Below are 16,606 nucleotides of genomic sequence, written 5' to 3'. Positions count from 1 at the left end.
CAGTGTTGCTTTTGATAACTGTCAAGAGGAAATATTTTGAGTAATATCTGATAATATTTCCCTATCATTTGGGGGGGAACTTAATAAGAATGCCTAAGTACTTAGGTCTTGACATGAAAGATTGTCCACATTGCCTTCAAAACATGGCTTCTTGTGATAAGTTTGTTTAGCTTAAGTTATTAAGCATTCAAAATTATCTCCAAAATACATTTTTGTTACTTTGAGCCATCACTCTAGATAAATAAAATGGAAGAACTAGACACTGTTAACACAAACTTAAACTCTAAGCTGAAGATGGTGTTTTGTTAGTGATGTAGAAAAGCCATTACAGGAAGCACAATGGCATTTATATATAACACCGTGCTGTTTCTAAAAGGCTTTCACTGCCATTATCTTACTGGATCCTCAGAACAAGTTAGGTCTGACATACACAAGTTGTGAAATGAAATTGTCCTTCTTTACGTTGTGTATTTGGAGTTCAGTTCTTCTGTCTACTAAATTTTCTGAATCCTACCCATTGCTCCAGCCCTGCTCTCTTTAATAGTAATAGAGTAACAGTAACAACAGTAGACTCAGCCAGTATTTATAGAGTGCTTACTGTGTGCCAGGTCTAGTTATACATTTCACATGCATTAATTCAATAATCCTAAGAATCCTCGTAGATAGGTAATTTTATTTAAAGTTTCATTACATTGAGGAAATCTAATTCTGGATACCTATCGTCTAGGATTGTTCTATATTTGCTTTCTCTTTTAAGTGCACCCTACCTTTGGTGGTTTCCCTACCAGTTACTTTGTCAGTAAATGCACAGCAACAACTAGTTAGCAGATGATGTATTTTTAATGTCCATAACTTGCAATCTCTTTTTATGTATCTGTAACACAGTTATATACACCTTAGAAAAATGAAAGGAGTGAAGAAAATGAAAAGCCAAGAGTAATCAGATGACTTGCTAAGTGGACAGGTCAAGATAGACATCTTCTGACCACACACCAGTTCCCCTTCCCCACCCTGATGCCTCTAGAAGCTGTCCACATCTATTATTAACCTTCCTGGAATTGTGTCTGTGACTTGGCAATCCTGTCCAGGGGCATCACCACCTTCGACACCACCATTGGTAAGCAAATCTACTAAGAACATTTCTGTGTTTGAGCCAGGGCAGGAATGGGTAACAGAGCCCTTGGTCCATACGAATTCAGTCTAAGGATAATAGCAATGAGCCCAGAGGCATAACCAAGAGGATGCTGTGGGCAAAGAACCACCCAGTCTCTAGGTTAGGAAAATGAAAAGGAAGAGATGAGGAACACCTCCGCACTCCTAAGCAGGCTTGAAGAGAAGTCTGGTAAACATTTGGCAATTATTTTCCCTATAAAGACCAGCCTCTTCCCTTGACACGGCATGATGAAAATGCATACTGGAGGCATATACTACGCAAATACATGTCAAGTTGGGAAACAAAAGAAAAATAGTAGAAATAAAACTGCACTGGGAATCAGATGTGTTAGTTTTAATTCTACCAAAATGTAATTTTGGCAAGACTCCTCTCTCAGATTCAGAGGCAACATTCTGCAGGAAAGGGGGAAAGTCTGATTTTGGCTCAAACCACTCACTGGCACAAGCCCTTGAACAATTTTTCAGGCCTCAATTTCTTCATCCGCAAAATGGGTATAATAATACTAACCTTATACAACTACTGTGAAAGCTAAATATACTAAACAAAAGGTTTTTGCAAATGGTAGTTGCTCAGTAGTATTTTCTATAACTTTTTCTTTATCTAGAAAATGAAGAAGCTGCTAAATAATTATTAATATCCTTCCAACTCCTAAAAGCTTTTGAGTCTATATCCATTTGGCACTGGGTTAAGTACACTCGTTTAAATGTTTGCTTAGAGATGGACTGTGTCATTTCTCATAGCATGAATGGCCAGTCAATCACAGCTGGAAAAATAATTCTCTTTTTCAATCCACCCACAATCTAATTGGGACACATCAGTAATCAAGGTCATTGATAGAAAAAAGAAAAGCAAAGAAAAATATCTCAAATATACTTAGGTTAAGTATATTTTACCTAATCTACTCTCTAAATACAAAATTACCTATGAATTGGTGCCAAACTTCCACAATTTTCCAAGAAGAGATCATTATTTTTCTAAACCGATCCAATCGTCTTTCCTCTAGAATAGCATCTTTCAAACATTTTGAATCCAGCCCACAGGTAAGCAATACATTATATATTGTGATCTAGTCCACATACACATATGTAAATATCGTAAGAAATAGAGGTTTCACAAAATCCTTACTATTTACATTATGTTCATATTTTCTATTGTTTTAATTCAATATCAACATAATGACCCATCAAAAGGTCACCAACCATAATTTGCAAAACGCTGCAGGGCAGCCTTCCTTTCTCTACAAAGGTTTTTAAGAAATGCTAACTATTCAGTGCTACATCTTGCTCAGCCAACTGGTTAAAGTGTAGAACTTCTATTAACTGATATTTGGCATTACAGAGATTCATAATATTGCTGGGTCTTAATCACCTGAATCTTAAATTTAATTAGTCTAGCTTGCAACTCTCCATGTTCTTAAAATGCTCTGTAAATATATTTATCCTAAATACCGCCTGTAAGTTCCCTTTCCCCATTAAGGGCATTATAGAAATCCATTTAGCTTCACAATCTGTAACCAGATTTTCAAAGAGAAACTATAGGAATTCTATTTATCAAGTTTCACAATGACCTTTTCTTTCTTTGGTTGGCTTATTTTAATCCTCCATATTTTCATCTGCTACAGGAAGTTCGATCATCTCTCTCTTTGAATAGCTTGATATTAGAATCTATTATGACTCCTGAGAGGTAGGGGGGTGTACAGCACAGCCTTAATCTTTCCTTCTTGGGAATTGGGATTTGCACACAGCTTTGCCCTACAAATGCATATTCCAGCTCTCTGCTTGTCCTGTGCCAATATATTTTTAAGCCATTGATGATACCAGCCTCAACAGGCTTTTAGTGTTGTCAAATTCCACAGGCTTTGCAACCCTGAATTTCTTCTCGTCTTTTCTATTCATATTTCATTTATTGGTGTCACTCTTTGCTTTCCCTGTCATTCTCCACAGCTGGATCTATTTGCCCGTTTCTCAAAGGCTGAGCCTTCTGTCAATGATGATACACGTTTCTCATTTTGATTTCTGCAACCTCACTCCTGATCTTCATTAAAGCAAAAAAGGGAGATGCAGAGCACCCTGCCCCCCAGACTATTTCCACAAGGCATCTCCAGACACTTAGGCAAATGGGCCTGTGATGATTCTATATACCAAAACTAAGGTAAGCCATTGTTTTCTAAGTGGACAAAGAATGAGGAGAACTCTCTTGATTCATTAAGATCTCTCTGTTTGGAGCTAAGGCCTCTTTTCTAATTGACCATCATTTACCACTAATTTCACTACCTTTCATGCCTCTGCTACTAGCTCTTTTATTGATAAGTCATAATCTCAAAATTCCATGCAATTAGCCTAATTTCAGGTCCTATTCGGCATATAGAGACGGCCTCTATGGTGCTGCAGACCTGGTTTCACTAGTGTGGGAAAGACGTCAGAATCCAGGTACGTGAGACCTAGTACGGTCATCAAAGGCCAGCAACTCCACTTCAGAAAGGTTTACTTTCTTCTTTCATTCTGTCCAAAAGTAGTTAGACAGGGTTCATGTCTCTGGTGGTCCAAAATTTATCTTTCTCTTGCAACCACCCATTTTTCTGTTCCATTTCAGCAGAAGAGATGCAAAATGTGTTTAAGATTACAGTTAGGATGGTTTAATCTAGGAAGATGCTCTGACCCGGAGCAGTAGGAGCATCACAGAATCATAGTCACAATTGGAGAGCTGCGTAAAATTAATTACATGAACATTAAGAATGCTAGCGGAGGTTGTTTTGCTTATTTCTTTTTTGAATCGCCCCAGTGACTCTTCATAATAGTGTTCTGTTTAAGCCATCAAACAACTTACCTACTATTTGCTATATGAACCAGCCTCTTATTTTCTGTCATTATTTATACCTTCTTGTTATTATTAAGAATAAAGGTCAACTCCTTGGTCTTCCCTCGTATCAAATAAAAATTCCAGTTGACTTATGATAAGCAAAAATCACATTAATTAAAGCTGGTGCTGACCCCCAAAGTTCAAATGTATTATGGAAATTATGCTTTAAAACTCTCCCAGTTATCATGCTATTAAGCCCCCAAATTAGAATTCTCTCAGGGCGTTTGCTCTTTGCTTCATGCCAGTGTGATGTGAAGTTCTCTCTACTACTTTCTCCATAGCCTCACATCACACACACAAGTGCCCAGACCTACACACGCCACCCACAGCTATATGCTCTGCTCTGCTCTTTTCTCCACTTAAAATTTCTTACTCACTTTGAAAGATTTCTAAGGTAGGAACATAATACACTGGCCTGGCCATCTGGATTCTCTGATACAACGTCATACCAAACGTAAGCACTAAACGTATGACTAAACGTCATACCAAACGTAATCACTAAATAATTGTTTTCATGTTAAGCATCTGATTCCACATTCTGGTTAAGTATTTATTTATTTATTACGTAACAGAAGTATGTGAGCACCTTGTTAACATTTTTTCAATGGGTAAAAAAAATTTCAATGGGTAACTTGTCATCTTGGTGGCTCTTCTTGTTGGTATACTCTAAGTGAAGGGAGGGACGAGGCACCTTTGTTCATATTTTTCAATGGGTAAAAAAGCCATTTAATATGCAGCCCTGCACCAAAGGAAAAAAACACCCAATAATACACTGCATGGGGTTATACAGGGTCTGTTATTTTTAACAGATGTTCACTTAAAATCTGTTATAAAAATCATTTGTTTTGACATTCGCATTAATATATTTTTCAACATCTCTTCAATTGTCACATCCCTTGTCACACTGCATAAAAGCAAAAAAAAAAAAACAGTTTCTAAATTCTCATTTCAACTCACTTTCTTGTAAGTCTGACTTGGTAAACAGAAAATTCTTAGAAGTAGAACATGTCGTTAGAAAATGAAAACTGCCCTCAGCAGTTGTACACTCTTCCCTCTGCATCTGGGCTAGTGTTTGGAATGCCTCGACAGAGGAAAACCCCCTTTTAAGGTCATCCTGCAACTCTGAACATAGAATGGATTTGCAGCTCTTTGAGGCAGACCTCATTCTCTCAGATGCCCAGTACCAGCCTAACAGTAAAAACTGGTGATGGTGGGGATCCCTGGGTGGCTCAGGGGTTTAGCTCCACCTTCAGCCCAGGGCGTGATCCTGGAGTCCCAGGATCCAGTCCCACTTCGGGCTCCCAGCATGGAGCCTGCTTCTCCCTCTGCCTGTGCCTCTGCCTCTCTCTCTCTCTGTGTATCTTTCATGAATAAACGAATAAATAAAATCTTTGAAAAAAAACTGATGATGGTCCTGAGGGCCAGTAAATCCCAACCTGGTCCCCTCTTTGGAAACCAGCATCATAGCTCTGAACACAAAGGCCACCCATCTGAGCAGTCTGGCAGGACCTCTAGCAAGTCCAAGAACACATCTACAATGATGTGCTACATCATTTGTCTTACAGAAAGACAAAAGGAAAGCCTAGACGATACATCCTCCTCCATCTGAATTGCTCCTGAAGGTATGTAAGAAAAGTCAATCTCTAATGGGGTCCTTGCTCTTATGAAAGCCTGATCTTTTGATTCTTACATAAAACCTCCATTTTGAATTATTTTTTTCATGAGAGATCAAATGGTAAAGAAAAACCTGCTGAATCCTGAGTTATGATTATGTCCTATGGTTGCAATAAAGGTTGTTATGCCCACATCAGAAGAGACCTCCACTTGGAAATAAGTTCATCACAAATTAGGCTGTCAAGTCACAATCATTGCTGTCAAAGAATGTTGGAAGAGATCCTTTAGTGCAATTACTGCCGATGCCACAAACCAATGAGAAAGATGAGCGTCGTGACTTCAAAGAATATACAAGATTTACTTCTCAACATGACATGTGGGAAATGTTAAATCTCTCCTTTCATTCTTCACTCCATTAATCATTCTTTCTTCTATTCAGTAACAACAATTTATTGAATATCTGCTATTCAGTATATGGCATACACACACTACAGTGTGCCAAGACCAAGAAGTAATAGCACAAGAACAGTAACCACAACTAACACTCATATAGTGCTTGCTTACTAAGTGTACCAGGTACCGAACTCAGTAGACACATTAGCTCTTTAACCCTTGCACCAATCTCCTGAGGTAAGTCCAAGTACGTGTCCACTTTGAAGATGAGCAATTGAAGTATAAAGAAATTAATTCCCTGGGTCATACAGTCAGTGAGTGTCAGAGCCAGGGTTGAAACCCACATATTTTTACTCCAGTGTCCACGATCATGACCTTTATACGATATGAAGAAAAACAGAGATGGCTTTGTGGAACTTTCCATGCACTAGAGATGACAGACGCACAAACAAGTTTATCATCTCAAATGTTGATTAAGATATCAAAGAAAAGAGGAGGTGCCATGAGACAGTATCATATAACACTGTATAAAGGCTCTTCTTGCAGGCTAAGAAATGCAGGGATTACCTCTGATGATCCTCATCTCACCTAAACAACTAAGTCATAAAATTTAAGAAATCAAGTTGGCTAAAAAGAGCTGGGAAAAACTAAGGGTGGGAAGCCGGGGAAAGTGACGAAGCAATTCAGCCCTTGCCATGGAACCTTGCCATCTTGGTGGCTCTTCTTGTTGGTATACTCTAAATGACAAGAGGGGAGGGATGTGGCAAATGCAATCCCTTCTCCTAACCTTATCCCTCCTGAATAAAGAAATCCAACCTGGATCTGGTGCCCCTTCTTCACAGGTGAAAGAAATTACCTCCCCATCTGCTGCTTTTGACCAAGAAGCCCATGGTGGATGCCTAGAAAACCTTATATTGTACCTTAATGCTTTAGCTTATTTAGTTTTTTTAAGATTTTTTTTTATTATTTTTAAGTAATCTCTACACCCAGTGTGGGACTTGAACTTACAACCTCAAGATCAAGAGTCGCCTGCTCTACTGATGGAGCCAGCCAGGATCCCCTTAATGCTTTAGCTTATTAAAAGAAGAAGAAGAAGAAGAAGAAGAAGAAGAAGAAGAAGAAGAAGAAGAAGAAGAAGAAGAAGAAGAAGAAGAAGAAGAAGAAGAAGGGGGAGGGGGAGGGGGAGGGGGAGGGGGAGGGGGAGGAGGGGGAGGGGGAGGGGGAGGGGGAGGAGGAAGAGAAGGAGAAGGAGAAGGAGGAGAAGGAGAAGGAGAAGGAGGAGGAGGAGGAGGAGGAGAAGAAGAAGAAGAAGAAGAAGAAGAAGAAGAAGAAGAAGAAGAAGAAGAAGAAGAAGAAGAAGAAGAAGAAAGAAGAAGGAAGGAAGGAAGGAAGGAAGGAAGGAAGGAAGGAAGGAACGATTTCTTTGGTCTATAATGGCTAACACTTGGGCATCTAGAAACAATTCCAGACATGGTTTATAGTCAATAAAACAAATAAACAAAACAACACCTTTATGAGACTTGGCTATTAATAGACTTGCAAACCGACCAAAACTCACTGACTTAAACGAGAACATGGAAACAGAGAACCAAGTTCCCAGAGCAACAAAATTCCCTTTCCATCCTGATTATAAGTAAAAAAAAAAAAAAAAAAAAAAAAAAAAAAAAAAAATCTGGACTTTATTACCCTACTTGACCAATTACAGATCTACCTCTTTCCTGTTAACGTTAGAGACATCATACAGAAAAAAAGAAAAGTCTCTTTTCTTCTCAAGTTGTTTCTCTGTAGATTAGGAAAGGTTTGCATCTCTGATTGTTATTACTTATTTTATATATTTTTGTCTTCAGTCTTTATATTAGGCATGGCCCATAAGTATAGGATTATAACCAGAAGTAGTATAACATATTAGATCCTAATTCAGCAGCTTCACTCTACTGAGGTTAATAATGATTTACAGGGGAGAGCAAGAGGGACAGGGCAAGGTGTTCATAATAGCACCATTAATTATATGTGCTTCACATATCTAGCTAGAAGAGCAACATCATTTTCAGGTCCAATAAATTAAGTACTTTTTCTATTCATTGTTCAGAATCACAAAAAGGATCACTCTTGGTACTGTAATGCCCCCAAAAAAGTCTCCTGCTTCATCATCTTCTTATCATTTCATATGGGATTTTATGTTCTACTTGGCTCTGGTTTACAATGTTACTACATGAAAATGCTTAGATACCTAAATACACAAGTTAATCCTTTGACCTCCAGTGAGGGTTAAATAGTCTCTAATAAGCAAATAGCACATTAAGTCTCATCTTTCACAGCATGCAAATTACACTTGAGATCAGCCTAGGTACAGTTAAATTATGAGGAAAGCTTAACATTACAGTCTAAAGGTTAGAACCAAAACTCTGAAAATAACTTCCATCATGCGAGATTTCTCATTAGTGCCATGAGACTTTAAAAAAGAGAACCACGGTAAATGAGATATCCTTCAAAAATATCCTCTATATCCCACTCTTTCAAAATCTGTGGATATAGCTGACTTTGACTCTTAACTGCCCATCATCATAATCATTCTTCCTTAATAAATTGTATTAATAAATAAAATTATGCTCTTCTGTGGCTTATTGAGGAATAAATACAAAATAAGTTGCAAATAAAGGTTTTAGAAAGTATGCCTAGAACTTAACGACCTGGACTCTTCCAAAAATGAGGCAAACATCCAAATATCTTCATTAGTACAAAGGCCATCATCACATTTGATGTTGACATATGGGAAACAGGATAGTATATTTATGTGAAACTTCTGAAAACATGACATCGCATTTCAACTACCCCAGAATGATTCCTGTGTGCTCTATTCCAGAAAAAGGAAAGAAAAAAAAAAAAACTCTATCATAGTTACAGTTGTATTACTCCAAAACTGGTCATTCTTTCCCAAAGATTGTTTTCTTTCCTTTTGAAAATAAACTAAAAACAAAAAAAAAGCTTGGGTTTAGAGTACAAAAACTCATTAAAATAAAATAAGGACATGTTGTTCAGAAATCACCTGCAAATTTCTTTTAAACCTTCAAAAAACAATCTAATTTGAATCATCAGTCTAAATAGGTCATTTAACTTAGAAAAATTAAAATTAGCTGTGCAGGGTCAATTCTTTTTCTAAAGCATCTGCATCCTCAATGTCTTATTGTCTTCAAAGTCAAACCGGAGCCAAATGTCAAGAACTGTAATAAATGAATTCATTCCCAATGTCAAAGTTAGTCTGCTCCTGAAATTGCCATAGAAGTTAACATTATAGATAAAAACACAGGGTGTCCATGGAGTGCTTGGAGCATTTCGGGAGGATAGCAGTCTGGAGAAGGGGGGGACGCATGTTTCTCAGCTGGTGCTCACTTCTTGCCTTTCACCTGCACGTGTTCTCAGAAAGAACACGGCAAATCACAATCAGCTGAGACACACTTCATACAAAGCAAATACTTCCATAACCCAAGCTTAGTCTCCCACAAGTTTCTCTTATATCAACCAGCAATAGAAGATCAGGGACCTTAATGCTCTCACCCAGCACCTCTAAAAGGACTTGATCATCCTACAACACTGGTAAACTCAGGGATCAGATCCCTTCTCCCCCAAAAAACCTCTCCAGGCAGAAGTACAAAATCTTTGAAGGTAACAGCTTTTAAAGGGGGGGGGGGGGGGCAATAAAACAGGACACAAATTAGACAGCCTGACTGCCTGAGATATCCTACGGTCTTCCACAACCAGACCATCCATAAAACCAAAAGACCCCCGCGGTGTCGGAACAGGAGGGTGTCCAGTGCCCGAGGGACGAGGCTGCCCTTAGAGGGCAGGACACCCAAGGTGCCAGGCAGAATGGGCAGCCGAGAGGGGCGTCCGTTTGGCCCCGGGCGTCTCCAGAGCCACCGAGAAATGCACCTCCCATCCTTCCTGGGTTAAAAGTAACTTTGATGCTCAGGGAAAAAAAGTACTTTCATATCCTCCAGCTCGCAACAATCTCGCATGCACGGGCAAAAAAAAAAAAAAAAGTGATCAGAAACGCTACAGAAACGAGACCTTCCCTGTGAACCCATGTCCCTACAGCCCCTTCCCCGGGATGAGACCCCGAGACGTCCTGACCCCCTGGGGCTCTCCGTTGGAGGATTTCAGGTGAGGACCTTCGCGGACAAGGGAGCAAGCGGAGGACGTGACACCTGGGGAACTGCGAAGGGACGGTCTAAGCTGCTCTGTTCTTCAAAGAGCGGAACCCAAAGCAGAATCGGCATTTACTCCCTTCCAGGTGGAGGATGCATTATTATTATTATTTATTATTTATTTTATTTTTTGATTTTTATTTTTTTTTTTGCATAACTGCCCGGGACGGAGTGAAACAGTTTCCCTCCCGCGCCAGCGGCTCCCGGGGCGCGGCCGGGCCCTGCTCCACGGCGGGCTCCCCCAGCCGCCCCCCCCCCCGCCTCCCGCTCGCGCCCCGGGCGCCCGGGGGTCGCACCCCCCGGCCCAGCAGGCGCCCCGCCTCCCGCGCGGCCCCCGCGCTCCAGAGCTTGTGGGAAGCCCGGGACAGGGCGCCGGGGCCGGGCTGGGGAACCCCGGGGCTCCCCCCGCCGCTCCCGCCGCCCCCGGGGCAGCGCGCACTCACCGGAGGTGAGCTGCATCCAGGCGCAGATCTTGTACACCGTGGCCGTGTTGCAGAAGAAGAAGAGGGTGAAGCAGACGATGCAGGCGATGATGAGCATCATGGAGAGGCCGATGAAGAAGGAGGCGGCTTTGAAGGCGCCCGAGGGCAGCGTGGAGAAGTCCGTGAAGCTGCCCCTGCAGGTCAGCTCCCGGGAGAAGCCGTTGCCGATGCAGTAGTGGAAGAGCCCGAAATAGCCGGCTTGCGGGGTGTCCACGCCGTCGCCGATCCAGTAGGGCTGGATGAAGCACACCACGTTGACGATGGCAAAGCAGATGGTGAAGATGGCCCACAGCACGCCGATGGCCCGCGAGTTCCGCACATAGTTGCTGTGGTACAGCTTGGCAGCCTCCTGGGCCGGGAGCATCGCGGCGGCGGCGGCGGCGGCGGCGGCTCCGGGCATCTCCCCCTCCTCCCGCGGCTCCCCCTCCTCCGCCTCCTCCGCGGCCTGCGCCTCCCCCCGCCCCTCGGCGCTCCCGAGACGCCCTCGCCGAGCCGCGCGCGCCGCCCCTGCCCGGCCTCGGCCTCAGCCCCAGCCCCGCGGCGCCGGAAGGAGGGCGGGGAGCGCGGGCCCCCGGGCTCGCGGGGCGCGGCCCCCTCCCCCCGCCCCCCCCCTCCCCGGCTCCGGCCCGCCGCGCCGCCCTCCACCCTGCAGCTGCGGCAGCCGGGGCGCCGGATCCCGCGCGGGGCAGCGGGGCAGCGGGGCTCCGGGGCCCCCGCTCCGCTTCCCGCCTTCCCCCCCCACCCCGACCTCCCCCCGGCAGCGGCGGGCGGGGGCCCGACCGGCGGGCCTGGACTTGGGGATCCCCGGCCCCCGGCTGGTGTTGGGGAGCACTTGGGCGCCGCACGGCAACGTGCCTGGACCTCGGCATCCTTGCAGGGGCGGCGGGTGCAGGCGAGAGGCGCCAGGCACAGGGGACGTGCGGCCCCCGAGAGCCTCCCGGTGACCCCCGCAGAGCTGCCCGCGGCGGGGGCAGGAGTGCGCAGGGGCCCGCCGGGCGGAGGAGCAGAGGCACACCTGCAGGGCGCTCCGTATCTGCTCCACCGAGCTATGCCCTCTCTGCACCCCCCACCCTGCCCCGAGCCCCAACACGCAGCCCAAAGAACTGTAGCCCGCGGAGGCCCTACGCTCTCCTGGAAGTCAGGTCATTTCCCCCAGGAATCCTGCCTTAGATGGAGACTGCGGGGCGTGCAAGTGACTGTGTCACGGGAATGTGTAGTTTGTCTGAAAACACCGGGGACTTGGGCTGCTGTTGTGTTTCTTAAGCAGATACTCCCTGGCAACTGTTCCGTGTCGAGGCGCGGTGCTGGGGTGCCAAGGCTCCAGTGAGGAGGAGGCAGGTGATCGTTTGCACCGTCCGGGTCCCTCCCCTCCCTCGCACCCCAAAGTTCCAGCGACCCCGAGAGTTGTCTTCAGAGCAATTTCCCCGTGAAGCAGCCACAGTGTAATTCCTTACACTCTCGTGTAGCATTGCCGTTTTACACCTGCACTTCGTACTATTTCCTTAGCTTAATGTTTTCCCTTTACAGTCATTCTGTTGCTCTTTTAACAGTTCCTGCCTTTCCATCTCCATTCCTTTATTTCAGTTGGCTCCTTTTCTGATTCTTTCGGATTCCGATGTAAAGAAATAGGCAACCTGCACTCAAAGCAATGAAACCAGAATGCGCAATAGCAGCGACCCCATTGGTAATAAACCATTTCGGGCCATATGACCGTTGAATTCTCTAAGCAGAAAGGAGAGGATTCTGTTAGAATTTGACCCATAAGTCTCCACTCACTTCCACAATTTACTATGATGAAAAACATATAAAAGCTCCTGGACCTCATCTTGCCATTATGCCCAAATTGACCACCTTACAAGAGCAGTGAGTAACGGGGAGTACCAGGTGGAATTTGAAACTACTAGGAACGGATAAGAAAGCTAAAACGGTTCAATGAGGGGCAGAGGGTGTTGGGGAGGAAGGAAGGGGAGAAGGCAGGCAGGCAAGTTCCAAAAGGTACTGGGCTACTTACGCACCTATCATATGGAAGAGGATTCAGATGTACCCTAAATGATGAAGACCAACCATGCCCATCATTTGATAACCTGAAGATTTGAGATTGTATGGGGAGAGAGAGGAAGTGGAAATAGGGATATGAGAGGCAAGAAATAATGAAGGGGCAGTTGTTGGAACTGGGAAAGAATCTAAAAGGATTACTGTTAAAAAAAATAAAATAATAAATAAATAATAAATAAATAAATAAATAAAAGGATTAGTGTTGGAATCTTACATCTGGTGTGTCCTATAAGCATGATGTTCAGGTATTACAGTTCCAGGTCCTTTAGGCAGGTCTTTGGAGATTAAGGGGACAGAATTAAACAGAAGCATGAGTGAGACTTGTAAGTTTAGGAGGCTAAGAATTTTTTTGCAAGTATGGTCGTAGATTCTCAGAAGGTCTTTAAAAAATCAGAGGGATTTGGAGGAGGTGGGAAGATGACCTAAATATCAGCCAGCCCAATATAACACTTGCAAGCCTCTAAAAATATAATTCACAATGATGCATCATCAGTGCATTGGTGGCAATGGAGGGTCAGAACTTCTGTTAGGTTTTATTTGTTTTAACTCCCCTGAAGTTGCTGGTATATCAGAAAATCAGAAGAGTTTTAGCATGGAAGAAAGAAGACGAAAGGTGAGGGTAATCAGATTTATGGGGCCATCTGGCAGGCCATGGTTCCCAGGGGCAGACATAGCTTTACAACATGAACTGACAATAATTTCTAACGATTCTCCCAAGCCCTCAAATCCCCCCAAACTTGCTTGTATGAAGTGGTCTTTCTTTAAAATCAATGCCTAAAAGAGATCTTACTGCTCCCATGGGGTAGTTGAGATAGAAGGTTGCTGAGAGGGGAAAGGCGGAGAATCAGAAAGCCTAGTTTAGACCTCAGTGCTTAAATTGCCTTTATAGGACAGAGAAAAGACTGGCGAGTGACTCAGATTCAAATGTTGTGATTCAAAGAGCTTTTCTATTTGAGTCATACCCAAGGAGAGCCTTATTCTTATTCCAGGTTCAGAAATGCCTCTAGGTTCGTGCTCAGAATCACTACACCAGGGGACACACTCAAGGTGTCTACTCTGGTCAATGGCAACTAGAAACAGACTGGTGTTGGTGTATTGATGAACTTAAGTGCGTCCATGGATTCCCCTGAGAATTTGAGTTCTTGCTCCTTGAGATGTGGTGTCCATCAGGGATGAACTGAATGCTGCCAATGGCTGTTCTCTGGAACTTTATCCTGCCCTGTACCACAGCAGATTTCCAGGATGAGCAGGAGTTCCCAAGATTCTTGGAACTAAGAATGAGCCAGAACTCCTGTAAACTCTTCAGTTCCCATCCGTGAATGCAGATTATCCTTCCCCATCTTCCCAGAGCCTTCCATTGCCCATCTCAATCTTGCCCTTTGCAACCAGAAAGCCCAGAGGTCGCACCGTCCCTAAAATGAATGTAAAGCTTTTGTCTGGCACCATGTAGACTTTAGGACTTCAGACACCTAAGCACCTGGGCAGCTCATTACATTTATCAAATATGATGTGACCAGGAAAGCTGTTTTGGGGAAGAGGAAATAATAAAATTAGCCTGATTCATGCTAAGAAGTTACTATTGATAGAAGAGTATTTTGAAACTATAATATGATTCATATGTGCTAAATAACTAGTAGAAGTCAGTGTCACTGACAGCCTCAAATTAGACACACTGAACATTCAAATCTCAAACCTGACTGTTAAAAATGCTTTTCCCTTACTGCCACAAAGAGTCAGTAGTGAGACCCACTCTTTTCCCAAACTGTGTGTTAATGAACGAGAGGACCATAAAACAGAAAACAACAAAAGAAGAATAGTTGGATTGTGTAACACAACTGAAAAGATTCTGGGTAAGTTAAAGAATGAGATGTTTTGATCCCAAACTAATCTGCGACGGCTTGGGAAAGTGTGAAAGCCTTGGATGACAAAAGACAGGATCCAGATGCAATTGTCATCTCTGCCTAGCTGGGAGAGCCTGAAGCTCTTGGGGCTCCATTTTCTCATCTTTACAATTATGATGAGGGAAAGAGGATATCAGATGAATTCCAAGGTCCCTTTCCTCAGTAGAATTCTATTCTGTTCTACAAAGACCATTCTAGGCTGACTTTGCAAAATAAATAAATAAATAAATAAAAAGATAAAACCCAGTACTTGCAGAAAAATGAGGCGAGACCTAACAGAGATATCAGACTCGAGATGCAGACATTTTATTTGAAACTGAAAATCCGTCCTGAAGTCCAACTGTGATCATTTTTCAGGCAATCGGTACTGAGTGTTTTCGGGTAACTCATTACTGTGACCTTGGAAAATGGAGAAAGAGATGATTTCTAAAATCTGATATTTCATCAATTTCTAGGGCTATTACCAAGGTCAGTATCAGATCCCACTCCAGAATATATAGATTCTAATATTGAATCTCTTTTCACTGACCAGGGATTTCTCTCTGTCCCTGCCCCCTCTCAGTTCTCTTTTAGGGCTTTTCAGATGTCTGGAAACACCTCTTAGTTCATCAGTTACTAGGTCAGTAGTGGCAATCAGAAGCGTTGAGTGTTTCAACGCCCCCTGCAAATCAAGATCACATTGATCACAAGGCTCTGATTTCATGGCACCTTAGAAAATACCACTTGCAAAGAGATATGAGTTCCACGTATGGGAAGAAATGGGAAATAGGAATATCAATCATTCTTCTTTCACTTTTCCTCTGTTTATGCACCACAATGCCTCCCCCTTTTTCTTCTCTTTTGAATTGTATTCTATGTAAGAATCAGTCCTTTTATAAGTTCTTTCCACTTTTCCAGATCCCAGCAAAGAACAGAAGTTGTTTTCTCATAGGCTGAACACCTCTACAGCCTGTGCTGGAAGAACCATTTCTCCGTTAACCTTTTAAAGATGATTTCTGAACAATTCTATCTGAGGTTAAGTAGTGACCTCTATTGAATAAAAGACTATAGGTATGTAATCATCATTTGAAGTATGACTTTTTAAGTCTGTAATGAAGCAATTATATTAAAGTTTTCAGTTTGGTATGTGTGTTCTATTCTCTTTCCATCTCGCACTCATTTCATCTTCCTGATCTTTAAAAAAATTGTATCTGCTGTTAATTCTGAAACTGCTTTATGGAGTTTCCATTCAATGTGTGCACTTTGATTGACAATCAACACCTTCATTTGGAACATGTACCCTTGTGCTTTCAGTTTTGAGCTCTTATTTGAAACCACTGCTTGGATTCTCTGCTAGACACATCTTTATTCAGAAACCTTGTCTCTCCCCCTTGACAATCACTTGAGTCTCTCAAACCTCAGTTTCAGCCTTTCTGAGAATATCCCCAATCCACAAAGCATGTATTTTAAGTCTTATCACCCCAGATACCCCTCTAAATGTAAAGGAAACCCACCCACATGCTTTCTTTTACTGCTATAGCAATACAGAAATATTAATTTTGATGATTTGGTGCTTTTGTTGAAGAGGCACATTTTTATGCCAATTTTAGTCAGCTTTAACCACAGAAGGGCACCCAGATTCACGGCCTCTATCCACAAACATTTACCTCCACCCTACAGCGCATGATGGTCGCCAGTTGGCTAAGGTTCTGCTCTAGGCAGTGGACCTAACTTCAGGTCTGCTTGTCTTGTAATTCTGAGGTCCAAGTTGAAGGAGCACTCTCCTACCTGGGATGTGTTGGCATAAGGACAGAAGTATAAGAGGCGGAGGGAAATTATAAAACTGTATCTAAAACTTCTGCTCAAATATAGCATGTCATCTCATATTCCATTGACCAACACACATCATATGCAGAAACCAAAAGTCAATGTGCTAGAGACATA

The 16,606-nt window shown here is 42.9% G+C and overlaps 1 protein-coding gene across 3 annotated transcripts in view; it reads right to left on the bottom strand.

Annotated features, from left to right (window-relative positions):
- The window catches only part of LHFPL3 (LHFPL tetraspan subfamily member 3), a 559,454-nt gene extending 548,284 nt beyond the window's left edge, over positions 1–11,170 (bottom strand). For 2 of the 3 annotated variants that reach the window (XM_072791489.1, XM_072791490.1), the window contains exon 1: positions 10,689–11,170. In XM_072791489.1, coding sequence (XP_072647590.1) covers positions 10,689–11,127 — 439 coding nt within the window. In that variant the 5' untranslated portion in view covers positions 11,128–11,170. The remainder of the gene's footprint in view (positions 1–10,688) is intronic. The other variant, XM_072791488.1, reaches the window with a different exon arrangement.
- Between the last annotated feature and the right edge of the window lie 5,436 nt (positions 11,171–16,606).

The sequence above is a fragment of the Canis lupus genome, chromosome 21 (genome assembly GCF_048164855.1).
Source record: "Canis lupus baileyi chromosome 21, mCanLup2.hap1, whole genome shotgun sequence".
Classification (NCBI taxonomy): domain Eukaryota; kingdom Metazoa; phylum Chordata; class Mammalia; order Carnivora; family Canidae; genus Canis; species Canis lupus.
This window is presented reverse-complemented; position numbering and strand designations above follow the sequence as displayed.